Source organism: Tamandua tetradactyla, chromosome 22 (genome assembly GCF_023851605.1).
Source record: "Tamandua tetradactyla isolate mTamTet1 chromosome 22, mTamTet1.pri, whole genome shotgun sequence".
Taxonomy (NCBI): Eukaryota; Metazoa; Chordata; class Mammalia; order Pilosa; family Myrmecophagidae; genus Tamandua; species Tamandua tetradactyla.
In genome coordinates, this window is record NC_135348.1 from 23,060,618 (window position 1) to 23,086,368 (window position 25,751).

Below are 25,751 nucleotides of genomic sequence, written 5' to 3' on the forward strand. Positions count from 1 at the left end.
TCCTCTCCTCTCCTCTCCTCTCCTCTCCTCTCCTCTCCTCTCCTCTCCTCTCCTCTCCTCTCCTCTCCTCCCCTCCCCTCCCCTCCCCTCCCCTCCCCTCCCCTCCCCTCCCCTCCCCTCCCCTCCCCTCCCCTCCCCTCCCCTCCTCTCCCCTCCCCTCCCCTCCCCTCCCCTCCTTCTTCCTTTCTTTCTTTCTTTCTTGTTTATAGACTGTTTTATTTAGGCATATAAACAACTAATGGGCCACTGCAGTCTAAGTAAAATCTTCACGTTATGGAACCTTTGTGAAGTGTAGTAAAATGAAACAAGACTGCTCTGCTGTGCTCTTTTTAATTTTTTTTGACATGGGCAGGCTCTGGGAATTGAACCTGGGTCTCCAGCATGGCAGGTGAGAACTCTGCCACTGAGCCACCATTGCCTGCCCATCTGCAATGTTCTTTTAATCCATTTCTTTGGGTGCAGACCTATTGTGAGTGGAACCTTTTATTTAGGTTATGTCAATTGAGATGTGACCCATCCCATTCAATGTGGGTCTTAATCCTTTTACTGGAGTCCTTTGAGAGGATAGAAGGCAGATAAAACTCAGAGAGTTTAGAGAAAAAGCTCCCAGAGTGGGTGAGAGAGGAAGCCATTGAAGCTAGAAGCTGAAAGCAATGAAACCTGAGAGAGAAGGACCATCTGACAGCAATCATGTGTCTTCTCATGTGACAGGTTTCCCAGATGCCAGCAGCTTTTCTTGAGAGAAGTTATTATCCTGTTGATCCCTTAATTTGGAACATTTTCACAGACTCGGAACTATAAATTTATAAGCTAATAAATCCCAATTGTAAAACCATCTCATTTCTGGTATATTGCATTCTGGTAGTTTTAGCAAACTGAAACAGGATTATTATAATTTATTTAACCAATTCCTTAGTCAGGTGAATATTTAGGTTGTTTATAATTTTCAGTAATTTACCTACAGGATAAAAATATTTTCTGTCTCCATTTTTGAACAGTTGTTTTAAAATTGTCTCTTGATGCATGCATCCTTAGAAGTTGAAATTAGTGGGCCAGTGGTTTTGTACCTATACCAGGCTATTAAAGTACCTTCTTCTAATCAACTTTTGGGCATTCTCAGTCATTTTAATATTTGCTGTTATGATAATAAAGCTAATATATGTTTTTTAAAATTTTCATTTCCTTGGTTGTTAGAGAATGAACATCTTTTCAGGTGTTTCATGGCTACTACGTTTTTTCTGAGATTAATTTTCTGTTATGTGTTCTTTGCTTACTTCCTTTAAATATATATGATTTAAAAACAAGAACAATTTGAGTTCTTACATTAAGTAATCATGCTTTCTATTTTAAAAAATGTTTTTCTCTGCTAGACTCAATTTTTCAGTTATTTTCAGGTATTAGTATAGGACATTGAGGAATTAATAGCTAAAGAAAACAAAACTTGTTAGAATGATGTCTTTGCTAAAATAAAAACAAGGAAGGCTGAAATCCTTAGTGTTTGTTTATACTCTAAGGTACTTGTTTTAGCTGAACTGTTCCTTTTTTGCTCACATCCAGTTCTTGGCCATGTTCTGGATGATAGTAAAATATTCTTACATCTGTATCTATATTTTTACATTTTCTTCATTTGCATCATTGTTGAAATTAAAATAAATGAAAATCATTGATTAAAATACTCATTTTAGCAATCTATGATTTTTAAAATCAGAAGCTAAGATGCTTTGGAAATGATCTTTCTTTGAGATAAATGGCATTTTAAAAAAACTTAATTTTTTTAGGAGAAAAACAACAGTGAAGACACTGTGTATTTACGCAGACTATAAATCTGATGAAAGTTATACTCCAAGCAAAATCTCAGTCAGAGTGGGAAATAATTTTCACAACCTTCAAGAAATTCGGGTATGTCTTTCAGATTTTAAAAAATATGTCATCCTTTAACTCATTATTTAGAAGATAGTTACAGCTAGTATTTGATCAGGCAGATTAAAATATTAATATATAAAAGGAAAATTCTTTATATTTAAGAAAGCACATGTAGGTATAATTTTTATTCCTTTTTGAATTCTGAATGTTGTCTTTATTTTTGTCCAATATTTTATTATTGAAATTTTGAGACATACAGAAAAGTTGAATGAATTGTACAGTGAATCCCAGAACACTCACTGCATAGATTATATGATGGTTAATGCTTTGCTATATGTACTTTATTACAATCTGTCTATCTATTCTTCCATTAACCTGTCTCTTTTTAATGCATTTGAAAAATAAGTTGCAGACATTTGTACACACTTCACCCACACTTCAGCATGTGATAGAGTTGTCAGTGTTTGGTTGATGTTTGTTTTTCAAGATAAAATTAATCTACAATTTTTCACAAATCCTAAGTATACTATTTGTGAATTTGACAAGTGCACTTGCCCATTGACTCTAAACTCCTATTAAGAAATAGGACTTTTCCCCCCCAAATTCCTTCATGCCCCTTCCCAGGCAGTCTCCATCTCTGTTCTACCCTAAGAGGTAACAATTGTTCTGATTTTATTTATTTGTTTATTATCATAAATAGTTTTGTCTCTTCTAGAATGTCATATAAATTGAATCATAGAGAATGAATGCTTTTATGTAAGGCTTCTTTTAGTCAACATAATTTTGGAGGGATTTTTTCATATTGTTGCCTGTATCACAGTACTTCATTCCTTTTTCTTCCTCAGTTGTATTCCATTGCTTGAATATACCACAATTTATTTATCCTGTGTATAGTTTTTTAAGGCTATTGGGGTAGTGCTTTCATGACCTGAATTTTATTAGTCACAAAATATTTATATTTTAGAGATATTTTTGTTGACTTTGAACCATATACCTGTGAATTTCTGGCCCTTAGCATTTTTTCTTGTTGAAAAATCATTGAGCTCAAATTATCATTAAAATTTTTAAAATTGAGTGGTTCTTGTTATCTTTGCAAGACCTCCAGCTAATTTGTGGCCTGGACTCTTATTTGACTTAGCGTTTATATTAAGGCCATATTTCTATAATTATGTCTTACTTGAGTTAGTAATAAATAAAAATCATATATATTTTCACTGTCTTCTCTTCAATTGTAATGTTCTTCTCTTGTGAGACTTGTTGTTATATGACATGTAAAAATAGTTAAAAACGTTGTTCATTTTGTTCTTTAATGAGAAAGGCATTATAACGTGTCACTGGTTGAGTCCATCCCTCTGTTGAAATAAGATTACCTGATCTCGTTCCAGACAATTATCTTTCTTTGCTTTTAAAGAATGATACTATAACTTTTTTTTGAGGGCTGATTTCAGTTTTGAATAATTGTCAGTGAGATATTCTTTTAGTTTAAAAGTTTGTCAGGCAGACCATTCTTGCTAATATGTAGTTCCCACACTTGAATAAATTCATCAGTAAATCAGTCTTTAACTTCTTAAGTTTCTAGAACCATTCACCCCAGTGCTTTTTCATTCAGAATATTTTAAGTTCTTTTTCTCATAATAATCATATTAGACTTTTGCTAGCCCTTCTTTTAGTCACATATCTTATACATTTTTTCAGTGTTTAGTGCTCTAAAGATTTGAGATATTTACTCCTTACATCTTAATTGTTAAGAATTTTCTGTTTAGCAAATGATTGCATCACTCATGTTGAGAAGCTTTTTAGAGAGAGAGAGTCCTTTTGTTTTGGTATATAACAAAAGATTTGCCATATAAATCCTCAGGCAGGTAGAAATAAAATATTTTTATTTAAGATATATAGTCTATATTTGAAATATCCACTAGATGTCACTGTTGTCCTTTAATTGTTACTCTCGTTCTAGTTTTAATCAGTTCAAGACTTCAAGGAGTCTTAGTTGTAGAAGCTTTTCCTAGAGTATATTCAAATCTCTGTGATGTGTCTTGAAAATGTGCATCTTCATATATGATTTCTAGATTTATTTATTAAAGATATATTTTGTTTTCTGTTGTAAATTTTATTAACATTCTTATTAAATAAGGACTTTGAAAAAGGTTAATGGGAGCAACTTTAAATATGTGTACAGTGTGGAGTACTTTCAATCTAGTCTTCGCTCCTTTCACATCATTTAAATGTTGAAACATTAGCCATGTTTTAAGTAGTCCCTTAATTTTTGTCTAAGTGTATTTATATATATATTATATAAAATTTTATATAAAATTTAAATTTCTGCCTATTGACCATATAGCCTCATGAGACCAGTAATACTGAATATTACCAGGTGACAATGTAAGTTAGTTTACTGAAAAACTGAATGAAAATGCTGCCTTTCTTCTACATTTCTCACTAAGGAACCATAATTTGGAGATGTTGCTTTTAGATATTAATGTCTAGCCTTTTATAGCCCATGACATAAAGGATTCCTTATTTTACGGTTATACATCTTTATATGTGATTACCCTTTTTCCTTCTTTTGTAAGTTAAGGAAATAAGAATCTGATGACACTTTGTTAAGGAAAGATGACGCGTGTAATGATTTAATTTTTCTACATTACTATAAGGTCTAAGTTACTATTTTAATCTTTTCTTCTTCTAACTCAGATACTAAGACAAATGATTAAAGTAATGTGAACTGTTGTGCAGTTTTTAGAGCCATCATTTCATTAGTTATTAGGATTGATTTAACTGAGTGAAAGATCCAGCCAAATCTTTTTATATTTTTCCATATATGCTTGCCCACCCCTCAAGAGGATTTTCCTTTTTACTAGGAAGTATGGATCTCTTTATTTGAAGTCCTTTAAAACTTTTTTTCCTGTAATTTGAATATTGATTTGAAGTAGTAAGTTCTTAAAAATTTTAGTTCAAAATAAGAAAAACTAGTGGCTATTTATTAACAGAAATTATTCTTTTTATATCACGTTTTCCTTTACTTCAGTTATATAAAACATGATAATATTTTTAGATATTTGTTAACTTGTTGAAAAATTTTTTTTTGTTAAAATCCCTGCAAAGAGATCAGGCCCTTCTTTTAATATTCTATAATGCATATTTTAGCTTATACACCTGAGAAGGGACTTAAAGGAAGTGAAGATTGGATTTTTAGCTTAATAGTTACAAAATACTAAAACTGGGTTTGGCCAAGTAGAATATTTTTGATATAAAAGTTGAATTTATGCTGCTCGTTCTACTTTCTTGTTTTCAAATTTATCCATCCTATACAAATTGAAAACTAACAACTTAAGAATATTTTATGTTTGCAATTTAATGCTTCTATGCAAGCGACTGTTTATATATAGAAGTGAGACTCTAGCCATTTTGAAGTCTTTGTATCATCTTTTTGTAGTATTTCATCTCAAGTGGGTTACTTCTTTGTAGAAAGTCATGTTATTCAAGAAAAGTTTTCAAATAAAAATATCATTCTTTAATTTTTAAATCCTTTGTATTTTAGCATTATGTTTTAGTTTAATGTTGCCCTTTAATAGTTGAGTGAGGAACCATGTCTTAGATATGGCCATTTTAACATTTTAGAAAACATTTCTCACTAAAGTCCAAGAACACTTAAACTTCTTTTCAGTTTGCCTACTAGTTATTTCTCATTTTAAAGGCTATTGTAGATTGTAGAACTTTTTGAACTTAAATATGCACTACTAAAGTGATTTATTAGATATATTGTGACAGCTTTCAGGATTATTTCTATATTGTTACATGAAAAACAACCTGTTAATGTTAAATCAGTTATTTTCAAGCTTATGTGTAAGTTACCCTTTGGCTCATTACTGGCAGGTGGCTTCTAAAATTTGTGGCCAGGAAAGGATAAAATATTGATAAAGCAAAGATTGAACATTTAAATGAATTTTATACCTTGTTTTTTTCTTCAGATAATAAACCTGTTATTGTATGTGTTTGATTTTTTTTAAGAGGAGACTTGAAACTAGTAGTCTCTTAAGAGAGGTATAGTGATATATTCTTTTTCTTCCATGTGGGCGAAACTTTTGGCTCTCTATCTTGTGTCTTAAATCAGTAGCAGCTATGTGAGTCTATATATGGTACTTTGGCAGAAGTGGTTATGGTACTTTGACAGAAAGTGGTTAAGAAGCCAGTTCTTTTGTTAAAATAATATTTGCCGTTATAATTTGAGTTCCATTAATGTGTGTGATAGAAAAGAAAATTCAGACAAAGACTCTAACTCTATCCATTGATCTCACTTATACTTGCTTTCTTGTGAACGCTCTATTTTAAACAACCTCATATAAAGTAGAATGATTCAGGCAGAATCATCAAACATAAATTAGTTTGATAAGACAGATAGTCTTATTGAATCTTAGTTGAATAGGTAGTCTCTATTGAATCAGAGAAAATAGTTTTGATTGAATTTAGTTGGTTTAAAACATTTTTCTTTTAAATTTTTTAAAACATAATAACATTATAGACACGAACATTCTTACTGTATGATCATTCCATTCTTGGTATATAATAAAAAACTCACAATATCATCACCATGATCATTTCTTAGAACATTTACATCAGTTCAGAAAAAGAAAAAACTCATACATACCATACCCCTTACCCTTCCCTATCATTGACTGCTAATATTTTCATCTACCCAGTATATTTTAGCCTTTGTTTCCCCTATTTGTTTTTCTATACCCCTTACCACTCCTTTTCATTGATCACTGGCATTTCAATCTACTAAATTTATTTTAACATTTGTTCCCCCTGTTATTTATTTATTTTTAATCTGTATGTTTTACTCATCTGTCCATACCGTAGATAAAAGGAGCCTCAGACACAAGGTTTTCACAATCACACAGTCACACTGCGAAAGCTAAATCATTATACAATCATCTTCAAGAAACATGGCTACTGGAACACAGATCTACATTTTCAGGCACTTCCCTCCAGCCTCTTTAATATACCTTCATAAAGTACTTTTAAATTAGTTTTTATAACTAACTTTAAGGTATCTTTGAGGTCAGTGTAGAATATTTTGTTGTGATATGCATAATTTTTAGTCTAGAAAAGTTATCCTTTCTTATCCCTTCTCCAAAAATAATGTATGCAATTTAAAACAATTTTTATTCATGATTATACACATTGCCTATTTCCAAAATGGCGTTGAGGATAGAGTATCATATATATTTTTAAAAGAGAAACATTCTTTTGTCTTTTTTTTTGTGTGTGAACGCAAACTTAGGTAAAGTAATTTAAGAAATGTAATCTTGTATTCACATACAAGACAGATTCATGCTTTATTCAGGAAATATTTATTGAGGGTCTACAAAACACAGGCAGTGTATTAGGTAGAATACCTAATAATTAGGGAATATAGCAAAGAAAATCACATTTTTTGCCCTTGAAGACTTCATAGTTTGGTGTAGGAGACAGGCAATTGAATCAACAATTACAATATAGTCTAGTAAATACCCATGGGAGTATGGGAGCAATATTTAAAATTTGCAGTATTAGAAGCAAAGGCTAAAATTTTATTCTCTAAAAGAGCTGATGGTTCAACTGAATTTTAAGGATACATATAAAGCCAACTCAGTTGGAGAATCAGTTGAAAGTCATTCTCAGCAGGGGTACAGCATACGTAAAGGTATAGAAATATGATGGCATGGCATAATGGCAGAATCTTAAAGTGATTCCTTCAGCACATTTACTGTGATAGTAGCATAGTCCTTTACATAGGTGTTAATGTTCTTGTAGGAAAATAAATATATAATTGTTATAGTGAAAACATGTAGGCAAAATTCAGATTGTGTTTACTGTCACTTTTCTAGGAGATAGTGGTAGAATTTAATCTTGGGGATGCTGATAGCTAGAACAATGTGAAGGTCATCCAGGTGAAAATTATGACTATGGCAGCTGAGTTCAAGAGGGAGGGATATATATGAAATAAAATAAAAAAGACTCACTGGAGTGAATTGGGGATTGAGTGTAGGGTTCAAGTAAATAGAAGGAGACATCTAGAATTCTCAGGTTTGGGCAATTGGTCAGATGTTGCCATTATCTAGAAAGGAAATATAGAGTTAAGGACATTTCGTGGGGGAGTGGAGGGAGGGTGTTGATAATGAGATTTTGGTTACTGATTTCTTGTATCTGTTCATATGGAGAGATTTTCAGTGGATGGTCACATGTATTGATCTAAGCTGAGGAAAGAAGCCTAAGTTAGAGATGTAGATTTGAGAATCATCAGTGTGGAAGTAGAAGCTTAATTGTGGGCTTTAATTCACTCAGGGTGCGAATTAAAGCAAAAGAGAAGTATATAATAGGAAAGAAGGGGTCCAGGGATGGAACCATTGAAATACCACTGTCCAAGTACAGGTTAGAAAAAGATTATCCATTGAAGAAGGAGAGGAAATGCTAGAGAGATGAGAAGAAAATCAGAAGATGATGTCCAAAAAGCCGAGAGAGGAGATCAAGACTGACAGATAGGGACTGAAAAATTTCCTTCATAAGCCTATGTTTCATGTTTTAATAATTAATTTACCTACTACAATTCTACATAAAAGCAGTTCTCAAATTAACCTATTCACTCTTTGGAGAAATAGTTTCTACATTTATTTTAATGTAGGAATTCTAACTTTTCCTACCATAGTATCTGTTGCATGTAAGAGGATTCTAAGGAGGAATTTTGTTTTGTTTAATAATGTCTTGAAACTGGAAATTGTGTATTGCTATTGTATGCTTAAACTAACTTTGAAGATGAGGTTTCTTTCAAGAGTACTGTGCTTTGGTCCTTTTTTCACATGAAGTTTCACAGCCATTACAGAAGAACTATACCATTTCTGTTAGGCAGAGTGGCAGTAGTAAAGGTCAAAGCAAAAATATAAACAAAACAAAGCAACCCTTTATTTAACTTAATGGCAAGATATAATATGATGGAAATATGCACTTTACTTTTTTTTTAACTTTTTAAATTGTGAAATATAACATATATACAAAACAATAAATTTCCGTGTACATTTTAGCAAGTAGTTATACAACACATTTTAAAGTTGGTATGGGTTAACAGTTCCAGATTTTTTGTTTTTTCTTCTAAGTGCTCCAAGACACTGGAGACCAATAGAAATATCAGTATAATGATTCAGTAGTCATACTCATTTGTTAAATCCTTTCTTCTCTGTTGTACTCCCCTTCTTGTTTTTTCTCTTTTTTTTGTGAAAAATAACATGTATAAAAAAAACAATAAATTTCAAAGTACATCGCAACAATAAGTTATAGAACAGATTTCAGAGTTTGGTACGGGTTACAGTTCCACAACTTTAGTTTTTTACTTCTAGCTGCTCCATAGTACTGGAGACTAAAAAAATATCAGTATAATGATTCAGTGCTCACACTCATTTGTTAAACCCTAGCTTCTATATATGACTCCACCGTCACCTTTGATCTTTCTCTCACTCTTTAGGGGTATTTGGGCTATGCCCATTCTAACTTTTTCATGTGGAAAGGAATGTCTATAACATGATATAGGGGGATGGAACTAGTTGATGTTCTGGAGAGGCTAGCCTCTCTGCATTTTAGGACTTACCTGGTCCAGGGTTCCATCTGGAGGTTGTAGGTTTCTGGAAAGTTATTATAATGCATTGAACCTCTGCAGAATCTTATATAATGCCCTAGGTATTCTTTAGGATTAACTGGATTGATTTTGGTTGGGGTTTGGCAAGTTATGATAGGTAGCAATGTCTAACTGACGCTTGCATAAGAGTGACCTCCAGAGTAGCCTCTCAAATCTATTTGAATTCTCTCAGCCACTGATACCATATTTGTTACACTTCTTTCCCCTCTTTTGGTCAGGATGGTATTGTTAATCCCATGGTGCCAGAGCTGGGCTCATCCCTGGGAGTCATCTCCTGTACCTCCAGGGAGATTTTCATCCCTGGATGTCATGTCCCATGTAGGAGGGAGAGTAATGATTTCACTTGCAGAGTTGGGCTAGAGAGAGAGAGAGAGGCCACATCTGAGCAACAGAAGGGGTTCTCTGAAAGTAACTCTTATGCATAAATAGATTAAGCTTCTCTGCTACCTACATAAGCTTCATAAGAGCAAGCCTCAAGAACAAGGCTTGGCCTACTGACTTGGGTGTCTCTAATGCTTGATGTAGTATTGGGGGTTTCTCCAGTGGTAAAATTTTATGCACTTTACTTTTAAAAGTGAACATGATGACGTGTTTTTAGAGATACAGATCGTCAACCCCAATTATGTAAGGAAAACCTACTGAGCTAGCATGGCCAGCTGACCAGGACAGGAGATGGCATCTAGCTGAGAAGCTAGACCAGTGTCTGAAACGGTAGGTGTTTAATTAAAAAAGTACACCAGTAGCTAGTACATAGGCTTATTAGTGACCCATACTTGTGTAGTTTGCTTCAAAAAGATTAGCTAGGCAAATCAGATTCTCGCTCAGAAATTTGATCCACAAGAAACAGAAGCAACTTCACAGCAGGACTTGAAGCACAGAGGTAGTAATATGGAGAGGGTAAGGTGATGGACCATGTGCAAACGGAACTTTTAAAGTTGGAAGAGCACAAAGGATAAGCTATAGGAGGAGGTAGTATGGTATAGAATATATAGAGCATATGTAAGGACAGAGACAGATAACCAGGAGAGAGAAAAACAGTGTAGTAAGTGGATGGTACCCCCAGTCTCCTTTTACTGATTTCTCTGAGACTTAGTTGTTCACTTTTTCCTGGGACCCTGAACTATAAACGTTTAGTAAGCCTTCTCTTTTCTCTCCTACTTTTTCCCAAATCTTTATTCCTGGCAACTACTGATTAGAACATTAGTTTCAGCATATTATATTTTCAGAGTATATCTTAATTGAGATGACCCCATTCAGGATCTTCATTTTCTCTCAGTCTCCTGTTTCACATGTGGCAAATGAATAATTAATGACTCTCCAGGTCTCAGAATAACGGAGTGGAAGTATTGGAGCAGAAACTGGGAATATAAGCCAAATGATAATTTTAGTGGCCAGTTCTCCTTCCTAAGGGAATTAAGAAAATTCATCAGACAAGGAATTGGAAGTATTTGGTTTTTTTGCTCTTACATCCTAAATTATAGTTGGTGGATGAAAAACAAAAACAATAGCCAAGCTATTTTACCACACCATTTAAAAAATGAATGATCTATTTTGTACTTAGTTTAAAAATGCCAATTAGCTAATTAAATGGTCCATAGTTAGTCTGGATCTCTGGTGCCTAATTAAATAGGATAGAAATGCTAGACAGAGGAGACCCTCAAGGTGCTTCTGATGAGAAAATAAAATCTAAATCTATAACTCTGAGATAATTAATAGGAAAGTTGTTCAGATGACAACTTAGCTATCTAACATAATCCTTATTTAACATAAAATATTTTTGTTTAGTCTTGATGCAAATGAACATGTTTCCTAAGTAGCAGTATAAATTTCATATGAGTTGCTTTTGATAGGGTGCTTGGGTGGTTCCATGGTAGAATGCTCGCCTTTCATGCGGGAGACCTGGGTCCCATTCTCGGACCATGCACCCCACCCTACCCCCCCAAAAAAGTGCTTTTTATAATGAAGTGTTTAAATTCTTGAACTCTGGGTCTTACATGTTCCATACATTTCCATTCTTTGGCACCAAATAAACAAAATTGCCACATAGTAGGATACTCTTCATATTAAAAATATATAAAATACCCTTCATCTCCTCCCGCCCCTCAGCCTTAAAAGTTTTCTTAGGGCTTGTCTGGCATATGTTGAGTTCGTATGGAAATAATAATTATAATACCCAGGCAGCTTCTGTTTTTTCTACTTCTTCCCTGAGATTTCAAAATAAATGAGTATTCCAATATTTTTTTTCTGTGAGAAAACACCTCCGACTTTATAATAAAAATCAATAGAATTAATCAGAACAGAAACATATAGCCAGTAGTTAGTAAAATACTATTTTGTACATTGTATTTGTATATCTAATTTTTTCATTTCTTAAACTTTTTATAATTGTATAATATAACATATATACAATGCAAAGAAACAAAAAAAGCAGTAGTTTTCAAAACACTCTTCAGCAAGTAGTTACAGGACAGATCCCAGAGGTTGTCATGGGCTACCATACAATCCTCTCAGATTTTTACTTTTAGCTGCTCCAGAATATAGGAGGCTAAAGGAATAAATGTTTTTTTATCATCACAAAATTGACTTTTTTTAATGAAAAATAACATATGTACAAAAAGCAATAAACTTCAAAGCACAGCACCACAATTAGTTGTAGAACAGATTTCAGAGTTTCACATGGGTTACAATTCCAGAATTTTAGGTTTTTACTTCTAGCTGCTCTAAGATACTGGAGACTAAAAGAAATATCAATTTAATGATTCAGTAATCATATTCATTTGTTAAATCCTATCTTCTCTGTATAACTCTACCATCACCTTTGATCTTTTTATCCCTCCCTTTAGGGGTTTTTGGTCTATAGCCATTCAAACTTTTTCATGTTGGAAGGGGCTGTTAATAATATGGGGTAGGGAGATAGAACTAGCTGCTGTTCTGGAGAGGCTGGGCCCTCAAGGTTTTAGGACTGTATCTAGTCCAGGAGCCCATCAGAAGGTTGTAGATTTCTGGAAAGTTACTATAGTGCATGGAACTTGTGTAGAATCTTATATGTTGCCCTGGGTTGTATATCTATTTTATTTAAATAGTTTTTCTATGTATCTAAATATTTTATATCTATTGATATTTAAAGAAGAATATATTTAGAAAGCTACTTTGAAAACTGTGTGGATTCCACCTTTGTTGAATGTTGGATTAAATAGTGTTTTTTTTTTTTAACTCTAATTCCCTAATTTACTGAATTTCAACTTTGTATAAATTAACTTAAATATTCAGATTCAGTAAACTGTTCTGTGATGATTTAAAAGTGGATAGTGCCTGTAGAGTAAATTAAGTTTTTTTCAGGCAGAGTACAACATCCTTCAAGGTCCTATATTAGCTCTTTCATTTCGCTTAATAGTAGTAAATCTGGCCAGTCGATATATGTTGTTTACATTAAGTGTCTCTTTTTATAGCAACCATACATAATAATTACTATGTGACCTTTGACCTAGTTCTCTAATTGCAGTATCTTTGAGCTTTATGAGAAAAATGAATAGCACTTTTTAAAAATACTACATCTGTTTTTATTGTCCCTAGAGAATAATACTCAGTTTAGATCTAATTGCCAAAACCTCAGAACTTAATCTCAAAGCTTTATTTTCCTGTTTTATGGATTACAGCAAAGGCATTACACACAAAACCTGTTTAAGAAATGACTATAATGCCAACAGTCTTATTATTAAATCTTCAAACTATTCTTACATTTCCTATTTTTTTTTATTTGCTATCTTTTTTTTTTAAAATTGAGAACTGCTTCAAAGAACTGTATGTTCCTTAGGTATATTATAAATATTATACTTTGGCTGTAGTAGTTTATAAAACTGCTTTTATAGAATCTTCTTTAAGGTTAATCCATAGACTTATATTGAGGTACTTAAGAAATCTGTATGAAATTTGCCATTGTAATTCTGTTAGAACTATTGTTGAGAATGTATTCTATATCACAAAGTGGCCTTTTTATAAGATTGTGAGTAAAAATTTCCTTCATGTCTAAATTCAGGGAAAATGGGAAGGCCACGGTGGCTCAACAGGTAAGAGTGCTTGCCTGCCATGCCCGAGGACCCAGGTTCGATTCCTGGTGCCTGCCCATGTTAAAAATAAATAAATAAATAAATAAAAATAAATAAATAAATAAATTCAGGGAAAGTAGTTTGATTCTTGATTCTTAACGGTTTGATTTTTATCACACACACACACTTGCACACACAGAATTTCCCATGCTTAAGAACTTTAAATGAAGGACTCAGATAAGAAAATCTCCATCTGTTGGGAAGGTAGGGAGAAGCAGGACAACTTTGCTAGCCACCATTAGATGGTATTAGCAGTTGCTTCTGTAGTTAAAAATTTGGACAGTTAATTAAAGGGACTTAATGATGGCCTTCTAGAAACTGATCTCTTGTAATAGAACCTCTGTACAGTGTCAGAACCAATAATGATACCTACTTTGTTTTGACTGCCAGGGACCTTAGAGCCAAATTTGTGGCCTACTTAATAGCAATTATGTAGGACCTTATGCTATATATTTTTTTGTGTTAATCTTATTGTTCAGCCATTTATTTTGTCATTTTATGGTATTATTTTTGTCAGCTGTTGCAAATCTCTGATAGCTTCCATTTTCACAAGGACAGCATCTGACTGGATCACTCTTGTGTCTAAGTACCTGGCATATAAGGTGCTCATTTAATATTTGTACAGATTTTAAAATCTGTGATGGCCCTCAATATTTATTTTAAAGATAGTGGAAAAGTACCTGTTTTAGCTTTGCTGAAGAAAAAGGCCCAAAACAGATTAGTTCTACTCTAGTAGCCCCACTTTCTGATATAAGCATGTGATCTTAGAGAATGACTGAAAGAAATATAATTTACCTTGGTGAATTGAAAAAACCCATAAATTGTCTCCTATAATGGTCCAAAGGTGATCAGCTCAGGTTAAGTATAATAAGGAAGGCATTTTAGAAAATAGGAACAGATTGAGAAATGAAAAGAAAGTCTGCAGCCTTCACTCTCCTACTTTAGCATTTAGATAGCTATGTCACATTTAAGATTCTAGGAGGATAAAAATCAAGTAAAAATTATTCTCAGCTAGTTTGTAAAATCTAGTTGTTAAATGTTAGACTGATCAATTAAAAAATGTTTTTATATCTCTGAGGAAAGTCAGTGAAAGACAGTGACAGGTATTCCTGGCTTTAAAATATTTCTTTTGTGTGAAGAGTGTCCCGTGTTAAGAGGTGTTTTAGTTTCCTCATTGCTAAAGCAAATACCATGCAGTGGGTTGGCTTAAACAATGGGGAATTTCTTGGCTCACAGTTTTGAGGCTAGGAGAAATCTATATCAAGCGCTCATCAAGGTGATGCTTTCTTCCCGAAGAAGCCAGCAAGGCATACTAGGACTGGTTGCTGGGATCCTTGGTCCTGGGCCCCTCTGTCACATGGCATTGCATATGGTGGCCTCTCCATGCCTCTCCCTGCTCTTCTGGGGTCCTGTTGCCATTCTGCCTCCCCCTGCTCCATCTTCCCTAATAGGATTAAGACCCACCCTGGGCTAACCTTTATATGAAGTAATTTCCTCAAAAAAGTCCACACCCACAGGAATGGATTGAGTTTAGGAACATGTTTTTCTGGGATACATAACTCTAAACTACCACAAAAGGGAATTGTCTAAGTCAACTATGAAATTCAAATTTGAAAGTTTCTATTGACTAAGATAGATTATTAGTAGCATGGAATTGTCATGATTCACTGAACTCCATTTAACCTGGGTTTGAGGTCATTTGAACTTGCTGATATTCCCCCAGAGTGATATTGTACTCTCCACTGAACGCAAAGTTCTCTAACCTTGGCTCACAAGGGGAAAAACCCAGACTGTTTCATAATCTGTAATCTGAGTTTTAAATATTGTATTCAGAGTGGGACGGAAGGATGAGACTTAAGCCAGAGGAAGGAACATGTTTCTAATTTGTCCTTGCCACATGCTGGTTTTGTCATGAGTTTTGGTGTCTGAAAGACTGGAGTTGGAATCTTGGTACTATCACTTCTTTGTTTTGTGATGTAGAGCAATGTATGCTGCCCTTTCTGAGCTTTTATTCTTCTAAAAATGAGGAGCACAGTAATTTTTGTAAAGATTAAATGAGATAAGCTGTGAAAAAACACCTATCATATACTTAATATATAGTAGGTTTTTGAGCAGGGTACGTTTATGTCCTTACATACTTCTTTTCCCCTTTAGCTTTATTATGGCTGCTTGCTTTGACTTTACTTATAGATTGACTGTGCAGGGTTGGAAAGTGTTAGGTAAATTGGTCTTATTTCTATCAGGGTGCATTCTCGTAAAAGAGAGTAGGTGGTTGTTTTGGATTCACTTCCTTACTGCCAGATCTACGAATGAAGTGGATTTGTGTATGCGTTTTCATGCTGATATTTAGCATTTCAGTATCAACTATCCCAAAGTAGATGAAGCTTACATCCCATGCAGGTTATCGAGTTTTTCTGCTTCTTATTTTAATGAAATTTCCATTTGTGCTTGATTAAATATATACATTTAATCCTTTGAAATTACAAAATCAATGGTACTATGTTTTATAGCATATAGAAAAAAACAGTTTAACAGTTTTAACCTTTCTGATATTATCTAGTTAATAGCATAAAATCTTTTGTATCACATGTTGATGCATTATGTCAGAATATGAGCTCTTTCTTTTCTAAGGTAATAATTTATTAATTCTGATACTTCCTTTGATGCTATACTCTGTCTTGTCCTTATGGGATTTATGTTGATTTGAATTATTTTTGAAAAATAAGCAAAGCTGACTTCATAATATTGATGACTCTGAATTCTCCTTCTTAGCCCTTATACTTTCTCTGCAGATGTATTCTACTAAACTAGTACAATATTTATAGTAAGAAATAACTTAATAGAGTAGGGGAGATATAAGTAGGCATTTTTAAAAAAACTTTATGTACATCTTAACTGTCATGACGTTTAGCCAAACCAGTGTTTTCAAAAGAGCAATGACTATCCTAATTGCATAAATATTTTTACATATATTTCCATCAAGTAGTGAATGAAACCCTGAGAGGCACCCTAGCCAATCCAAAGCTCCATGGTAAGGAAGTTGGGAGTAGTAATTGATTTTTGGTAATGCTCAGGGCATGTTCTTGTTAACAGGCATTTGCTTTTAGGACAGTTTGGCCTGGCAATTGAACAGTTGCTTCTGTCTGAAAATTGGTAAAGCAAAAACAGTTAGTGATAATCTTAATGCATTATTTGCTAGAACATATGTTTGCTAGAACAACAAAGTTGGCTCACTAGATCAGTTAGTCAAAAAAATAAATTTATTATGTAAAAAAGTAATTCAACTTACTTTTGAAATCCTCCCTTGCAAAGAAATTGATACTCTATCTGACATCTGTGATAGTAGAGTAGTTTTCTGCTTCTCTGTGGCCTGGCACATTGGACAATAATTTTGCCTTATGAACCAGTAGTATTGGGTTGTAACATTTTTGATTAGTGAGTTTTTATTCAGGGGGGTGATGTGCATGTAAGCACATATATGGACATTCATATATGTGAGAGTACATTTGGATTAGAAGTAATATGAAAAAAAACTGGAGTACTATCTTACCATTAATAAAATTTTAGTTGATGTAACTATGTGGATATCAAAACACACTTATTCATTTTCTTCTTATTCTTGCACAATGATAATTGGATATCATTTTTTTGTAGGCTGGCTTTCGAGCTTGGTGTAGTATTCTGTGGTCCAGTTATTACAAGATGATGATGGGAGATGACTCAGGGATTTTTTCATATTTTTTAGGTAGGCTGAGTAACATTGAAAGATCACAGTTTGGGGTACTAGATAGATCTGGTTTCAAATCTCATTTTGCCATTTACTAGCTATTTAGAACTTGGGGACATATTTAGCCCTCTAAAAACTCAGTTTCCTCATGCATAGAATAGGGATAACAATGTCTGTCGATTGGATTCTTGAGATGATTAGGTAGGGTTTGCAAAGTACTTATTCATATTATTTTTCACTTAGCAAACAATTAATGCAATTTTTCTTTCTTGTTTGTGTTTTTAAAAATAAATAATATTTCACAGCCTAAGGATTTCTTAAATACTTGAAGTAAAATACAATTTTGTTTCTGTACCAGCTTCTGAGAGAGAAGCAATATTTTCTGGATTTTTGGAAAAATCTTGATAAGAACACTGCATATAGCATTTTAAAGGATTCTCATTTGCTTTATTTGCTTGCATAATCATCTAAGCAAATGTTAGCATAATAGTTTATTTTTTAAAAGGTGCAAAAGTTTATATATTAAAATTTATATATCATGACTTACATGTCAGTTCAATTTGGGGAAAATGTAGAATATCAAATCTATCACCAATTTGGGGGGAATGACTTTGCTGTAGTATGTTATTATGATAAACTTGAAATCCTATTAGAGAGCCAATATTGTCATGTTTATGAGGTTAATTGGCTGTATTCAGTCATAGGTTATAAGTGGTCCCGCTTGAATAATCCCCGAAGCTATTGGGTAGAAAGACCAATAGTTCACAGGACTAATTGACCCTGTCAGCATAATGGAAACATTTTCAAATAAAACTAACTATGCCAAAAACATGCCAAATTGAAAACCCCAGAAAAAATTGTTATGTCCTGGAATGCTGTGATTCAGTTAGCAGACTGTGGAATGGAGATGGGTAGTTGCGGGGTGGGAGTTGTAGGAGGGAAATGTAAAGAATAGGAAGGAGAATTTTGGAGGTATATTAATACTGCAAAATATCAGAGAGAAGTGCATAAAGTTTTAGAAATTATTTCCAACATCTTAAATCTCCAGACCTGAAAAAGTAGCATCTTTAAGTGGTTTGTGTTTTCATCCATCTTCTGTATCTCAGGCCCCTTTTTACAGATATGATAATTGGTCGTTCTTGCAGTGAGCTGTGTTCTGAAAGGTGAGACCACATCTTTGACAAGCACAGTGCTGTAATGAAGATGAAGCATGTTTGCTCTCCTGCAGTCTTGTCTCATCACATATTCTATAAATATAGGACACATGCAGTTTGGGGCACCATTATTTCTTTGAATCTAAAATAATCAAGGATATAATGATATATAACTTCGAGTTAGTGTAGGGGGTGAAGAGAAGAGAGAGAGGGAGAGAAGTACTCCATAACAAATTTTGACAGTGTTTTTCTCTTTTTTGGTAATGATTGTATTTTATTAAAGAGCAATATGTCAGTCATAAGCAAATGTTTTCAAATGCTTTGGAAGACTTAGTGAACCAATATCAGGGTTGATATTTAAAGGGAAAGAAAAAGAATATTAGCTTAACATTCATTTTATGTGATACGGATCCCCAATAAGCTATGGGAAATTGTGAAGCAAATAATCAGTGTTGATTGTAATATTGTAGGAGGGTAATAGTTTTCCTGTTTTATTTTCTTTTTTAAGAAAACGTCTTTTACATTGTCAAAAAACAGTCAAATTGTTAATTCAATTTCAAAAATAGTGACAAAAAAAGATTTATAATGGAAAGAATTGATGGTATACTTCACCTAGAGTAAGAAAGACAATGTGTAATAAGGGATTTTGTGGTTTTACAGCTCAGTGCATGTGTTTGAAAGCTGTTCTCTCAGCAACGTGGGTGGCAGGTTATGCTACCATATAATGTATTGTAGTTGGCTCTCCACACTTGTCAGCGTTAGTGTTCAACCATTCGGAAAATTTTCTCATTGTTCTATCATGTGAACCAAGACTAGTGTTGAATTCCCAATAACTTACAAGAAAAGGTTTAATTAAAAGTTTGAAATTTGATTACTTCTTATTGTTTAAATATAGTGCTATATATTTTAATATTTTGTCAATTAATACAATCATTTTTCAGTCAAAAAGACATATCAAAATAAAAACTTCATTTCATTCTTTTTTTTCAGTAGATTTTACAGATATTTGTATACTGAAGCCTGCCCTTTTTTCTGTATTAACACTGTATTTCCATCTTAAGCATTTTGCTTTAGATGGACATAGCTCTTGGCAGCTAGTGCATTTCTAGCAAATAATACTGTTTCTAGTAAGAGTTGCAGAGAAAAAAAAAACTTTGTGTGAGGTCCTTGTAAACTGAACCTTTGGAACATTACTTTATTTCTTTTTTTTCCCTTTTTGTGCTTCTCCTCTGTTTGTGTAATGGTTATAAATTACGTCATTTGAAAAGAAGAATTAAAAACATCTTATTTTGTCATTTTTATAGTTATTTTTTTCTTTACCTGTTATTTCAAAGATACATAAAGAAATAAGCAATTATGGTATTGAAATTCCATTGTGCCAGCACCTCCAGAGCATAATCCAAAAAAAACAGAAAACCGCCTGCTGGGTTGTCTGCAGTATGCTTGTGTGAACATCAGTGTCTGCTGTTCACACATCATTTTTTTTACTGAAAGTTCCTCTTAGAATAAAGACTCTGTGTTTCAGAGTGTAGTGAAACATTTGTTGGTCCTCAAATATATATTTTTTAACTTTTTATTTTGAAATATGTGCAAACTTACAGGAAGGTACTTATATTTTAAAGTTTATGAGGGTTTCTTTATAGGATCAGTTGTCATAGATATGATACATGATTGTATTTGCACATAAATAAGTAGAGAAAATGTTTGTGTATTAAACAATAATGAAAAAATTTTAAATGAATTATAAAGTATTAAAAAGGGAGATATAATGCAATCTTTAAAAAGTATATATGAAGGTTTGCCCTTTAAAATGTATTTCATTTATAAAATCAAGTGTAGTTTGGTTAGCTGCATATAAAAATATAAATATATTCCATATTTCACTTCAAATTCAGACTTTTATATCTGATGGCTCTATGACAATATTATTTTGAGTTAGTCAGACTTTTCAAGTGACCCTCCGTAATTACTCTAGTCAAGGAATGTATTTAAAAGTATATTTATGGATCCTCATATTAGTTTGATTCATTTAAAATCTTATTCACCACATTCATTTTTACTGTTATTCTGTTGAGCATCGTATTAGACACAGGCAGCAAACTTGCAAAATAATAGTCCAGTGTATTGAAAGTGTCAGCCTTTCACAGGCTTATAAAAAATCCCAAAAATAATGGGGAGCATCAGACGTAAATTTGGTAAAATTGAAGTCATTGTCCAGAGTCTCTCATGATGTTTACCTGAGTCTATGAAGATTTTTTCTTTTTTTTAGAAACTTTCCATGGAGAAGCTATTAAAATAGTAAATATACATGTCTTTGCTGAAACTGGGTTTTTCCTATTTTAACTGATTTTTAAATAGGGAAGCAATTTCAGGTTTGTCTTCCTTTGAATTTTCCTATTACTAACTTTAATTTAGAATAAGAAGGGATTGGCTTGGCATAATCTTGATGAATAAAAATGTACTTTTACATTTCATAATAAATGTATCATTTAATTGTTGTTTCTTCTGATTACTAGAATGAGATTATTGTGTGTCTGGAAACAGTTATTAAACTTAGTTAATAAGTCCAGTAGGCAATGATGTTTGTTAATTCCTCATATGTTCTCCTCTGTTTACTTATTAGTTGTCTGAACCTTTCTTTCAGTTCAGAAGATGGAAGGGATTATCATCTAAACAAGATATATCTTGCATATGCTTTTTGGAAGGGGAAGTAAAAGTGCTAAATCCTTAACATCTTAGTTTTCTGAGGGCTAAGGCGACCAAGTGTCCTGATTGCCATGAAGCCTAATTGCTCACAGGGCAACCTGGCATACTGCCATTTCCCTTCTAGACTGTTTGGTGTGGCTTGTGAAGAGAAGAGAAAAATGCCTTTGTTTATCTACTCAGTTGTCCCTGATTACAGTTTTAGGAAACAAGTTAACATTTTTCTCAACATGCTGGTAATTTACACCAAGATGAAGTCAGACTTTATGATATCTAAGCCATAAATTGTAGAGTGAATTAGTAGGTTCTTTTAAAATTTATGTAAAATAAAATTCTCCAATATTCATTACTTTTTGCTCCAAAATATTCATTTTCTATAATTTCATCTTAACTGTTGTATACAGATGTTCTGGATTTGGCTAACCAATTTTGAAAGTAAATTATGAGGATTTTTAAAATACTTTTATAAATCTGTTGTATATATGAATTAGAGGGTTAGTGGAAACTTTGGATCTTGCAAGCAAACTGGCAAGCAAAGTGGTCTTGGGAGTACTTCAGCTGTTTTGAAAACCTATTAATGAGAATACTTAGAGATGTTTGCATTTTAACTATTAAGGTAACTGGAGGTGTTTATTGGGTCTTTACCTCTCCCTAGGCTTATAGCAAGAACTTTGTCTATTAACATTGTCATTCTTTACTTTATGCACTGTAACTAATATTAAAGAAGTATTGTGGAGATTTTCATATAATTGAGTTAGATTTTTTTTTCTTCCCAGTGTTTTTATTACTTTTTGAATTGCCAATATTTACTCGCTTATACTTGTCTGAAAATATATCCTTGTCTTATTTTATTCTACACAACATACTTTGACTATTTATTACTTTTGTGATATTTAAGGTTTTGGCAGAAAACTTCCTTTCAAACCCTGGCTCCATCCTTTACCGGCTAGATGACCCTGGGCAAACTGTGTGACTTCTCTATGAACTTCTCTAGGTTCTCAGCTATAAATTAGGGATGTGATATTGGGATTATTTAAATAAATATATGTTAAGTGTCTGGCATATGGAAGCAGTTTAATGAATAGTAGCTGAAAGGAACAGTGCCTTGAAACTGATAATATTTTTTATGGGCTGGAAAAAAGCTGATAATGTTTTTTATAGACTGGATAATGTTTTTTTTCATTAGCATTCTAGTATACTTTAGAACACTATGTTTAGAACGATTATGTAGATTTATGTTTCCTACATAATCTTATATAATTGAGATTTTTTGCATTATATATCTATTGAATATACATTTGTATCTTTGAGTTGATAAAGATCAAAGAGCATAGGCTTTGGAATTCAGCTGCTTGGGTTCTAACTCCTATTCTGCCACTTACTAACCACGAACCTTGGAACATTGTTCTTTCTGTGCCTCAGATTTCTCATGTATGAAATGAAGACTAAAATAGTACCTATCTCATAGGGTTGTTTGCAAGACTGAAATAAATCAATACATGTGAAACTCTTACTACAATGCCTGGCAAAGAGTAATAACTCAAAAAACTTACTTGTTGCTAACTATTATTATCTCATAAGGGAAGTACCATAAAGCCAGAAAACTTGAATTGATTCTACCTTAATTAAAAAAAATCTTTCTCTAGCTGAATGTGAGAATGATAGAGGGAGGAGGGCTGGGGGCACAAATAAAATCAGAAAGTAAGATAGACAATAAAGACTGAGATGGTATAATCTAGGAATGCCTAGAGTATATAATGATAGTGCCTAAATGCACAAATTTAAAAATGTTTTTGCTTGAGGGAGAATGAAGGAATGTCAATACTGCAGGGTGATGAAAATAGATGGTAATTAATATTTTAAAATTTTAACTTATGTGTGAGACTAAAGCAAAAAATGTTTATTTGGTACAAAATTTGTATTTTGACTAGTGCAGTTCCTAATGTAACTTATGTGGACAGTTTGCTTGAACACCATAAGTACATGGAACCTTGAGTAGGGCATAAGATTTTGTAGGTTTGTCCAGAGTGATGCCCTAGTAAATCCCAGAGTGATTTGAACAGTGAGTTAAAAAGTACTTGCAAAGTCCCCTTGGAGGAATGTTGAGAAAGGGGGAAAATTCACCTTCCCCAAGTGGAGAATTCTTGATATTCTCACAAGCAGTGGGGACAACCAAAGCAGTGTACTGAGCCCCCAATCTTGAAGTTTGTTCATATGAAACTTAACCCCGCAAAGGATAGGTCAAGCCTACTTAAAGTTAGGCCCTTAGAGTCACCCCCAAGAGAACCTCTTTTGTTACTCAGAGGTGGCCTCTCTCTCCAGCCAACACAACAAGCAAACTCACTGCCCTTCCCCTCTCTCTGTGGGACATGAAACCCTGGGGTGTGGACCTTCCTGGCAATGTGGGATAGAAATCCTATAATGAGCTGGGACTCGGCATCAAGGGATTGAGAAAACCTTCTTGACCAAAAGGGGGAAGAGCGAAATGAGACAAAATAAAGTGTCAATGGCTGAGAGATTCCAAACAGAGTCAAGAGGTTATCCTGGAGGTTATTATCAAGCATTAAATAGATATCACCTTGCTAGTTAAGATGTAATGGAGAGGCTGGAGGGAACTGCCTAAAATGGCTACTGTGTTCCAGTAGCCATGTTTCTTGAAGATGATTGTATAATGATAATAGCTTTCACAATATGACAGTGTAATTGTGAAAACCTTGTGTCTGATGCTCCTTTTATTTACCTTATCAACAGATGAGTAAAACATATGGAATAAAAATAAGTAATAGGGGGAACAAATGTTAAAATAAATTTGGTAGATTGAAATGCTAGTGATCAATGAAAGGGAGGGGTAAGGGGTATGGTATATATGAACTTTTTTCTGTTGTCTTTTTATTTCTTTTTCTGAATTGATATGAATATTCTAAGAAATGATCATAGTGATGAATATGCAACTGTGATGATATTGTAAATTGCTGATTATATATGTAGAACGGAATGATCATATGCTAAGAATGTTTGTGTTTGTTATATATTTTTAAAAAATTAATTAAAAAAAGATCTTTCTCTTTTATCCACTACCTTTCTTCCCAGTTTCCTTTGGTGTTCTATAACACCTTGAAGTGTATGTAGGATTATCTTGCAATCAAAATTCTGCTTTTTATTCATTACTTCCATTAAATTGTGTTATTCTTGCAGTAAGATATTTAGGTTTCTGTGGATCAAGAGAATCTTGACTTGTCACCTGCTTCTTATAGATCTTGCCTTAGTTTGTTTGTTAACTGCCCTTTTAAAGGCAACCTTATTCTGAAGTGACCTACATTTGCTCTACTGAGCTTTTTTTTTTCAATTTTTTTTTTAAACAAGTCTTCATTGCTATACTGAGCATTTTTAAAAAAAGGTAGTTGGGTCCCCATGTATCCTTGTGTTCCAACTAAAGTGCTAAATAAGCAGTTATTTACTTAGTACTTAAATGATTTGCATAAACAGTATTGCATGGTGATTTTTAGTTTCTTAGATTCCTCTTCCTCCATCTATTTTTCAGTGACTTATAACACAGTGGTAGACCATCAAACAGTGTACTTCCATGATATGTACTTTTTTTTCACATATATGGCAAATTTATTTTTAACAAAATTAAAATGCAACTCAGTGGAGAAAGGATAATCCTCAACAAATTGTACTGTAACTATTAGAGCTCCATATTTAGGAATGAATTTAGATCTACATCTCAAACTGCTATAAAAAGCACATTAGGGCGGGCCACAGTGGCTCAGCAGGCAGGAATGCTTGCCTGCGATGCCGGAGGACCCAGGTTCAATTCCCAGTGCCTGCCCATGTTAAAAAAAAAAAAAAAAAAAAAAAAAAAAGCACATCAGTTGGGATCATAAGCCTAAATATAAAGCCTAAAAAGCTTACATTTCTAGAAGAAAATATAGGAGAAGCCTTTGTGGCCTTTGTTAGGCAATTCTAACACACTTTAGGACATCACTGTCTTTAATTGAATGATTTCTTAGGGCTTCATAGCTGTTGTTTCCTGTAGTTTGCCTATTTTTTCTTTGTTTCTGTCTTGAGGTACATCAGGTCTTGTTACTCTGTTTTGGGTGGCAGTAGAAGTTTTGGTTTCATAAATTACTGATACGTAAATTTTAAAGCTAGCTTTAGACTTTCCTTGTTTTGAATATTTATTTATTTATTTTTAACTTTTTTAATTGTATAGCATAACATATATACAAAAAAAAGAAATAAAAAAGCAATACTTTTCAAAGCACTCTTCAACAGGTGGTTACAGGACAGATTCCAGAGTTTGTCATGGGCTTTCATACAGTCCTCTCATATTTTTCCTTCTAGCTGCTCCAGAATATAGGAGGCTAGAGGGATTACATACATTTTTTTGTCATCACAATCAACTTTTTTCCTTCCTTTTTTTTTGTGAACAATAACATATATACAAAAAAGCTATAAAATTCAAAGCACAACATCACAATTAGTTGTATTTCTTCTTTTGTTCCCTGTGCTTTGTGTATAAA

General features: G+C 33.2%; 1 protein-coding gene and 1 long non-coding RNA gene across 7 annotated transcripts in view; one reads left to right on the plus strand and one right to left on the minus strand.

Moving 5' to 3' along the window:
- ANAPC10 (anaphase promoting complex subunit 10) overlaps positions 1 to 25,751 on the plus strand; it is a 218,519-nt gene that overhangs the window by 58,159 nt on the left and 134,609 nt on the right. For all 6 annotated transcript variants that reach the window (XR_013167480.1, XR_013167479.1, XR_013167481.1 and 3 more), the window contains exon 4: positions 1,779 to 1,899. Coding sequence is in view for 3 of the 6 variants with exons in the window: in XM_077139920.1 (XP_076996035.1) it covers positions 1,779 to 1,899 (121 nt within the window). In the remaining 3 variants the exon portion in view is untranslated. The remainder of the gene's footprint in view (positions 1 to 1,778; positions 1,900 to 25,751) is intronic.
- LOC143666275 (uncharacterized) overlaps positions 18,403 to 25,751 on the minus strand; it is a 144,531-nt gene continuing 137,182 nt past the window's right edge. Inside the window, exon 4 of the long non-coding RNA XR_013167502.1 lies at positions 18,403 to 18,560. This is a non-coding gene — a long non-coding RNA (uncharacterized LOC143666275). The remainder of the gene's footprint in view (positions 18,561 to 25,751) is intronic.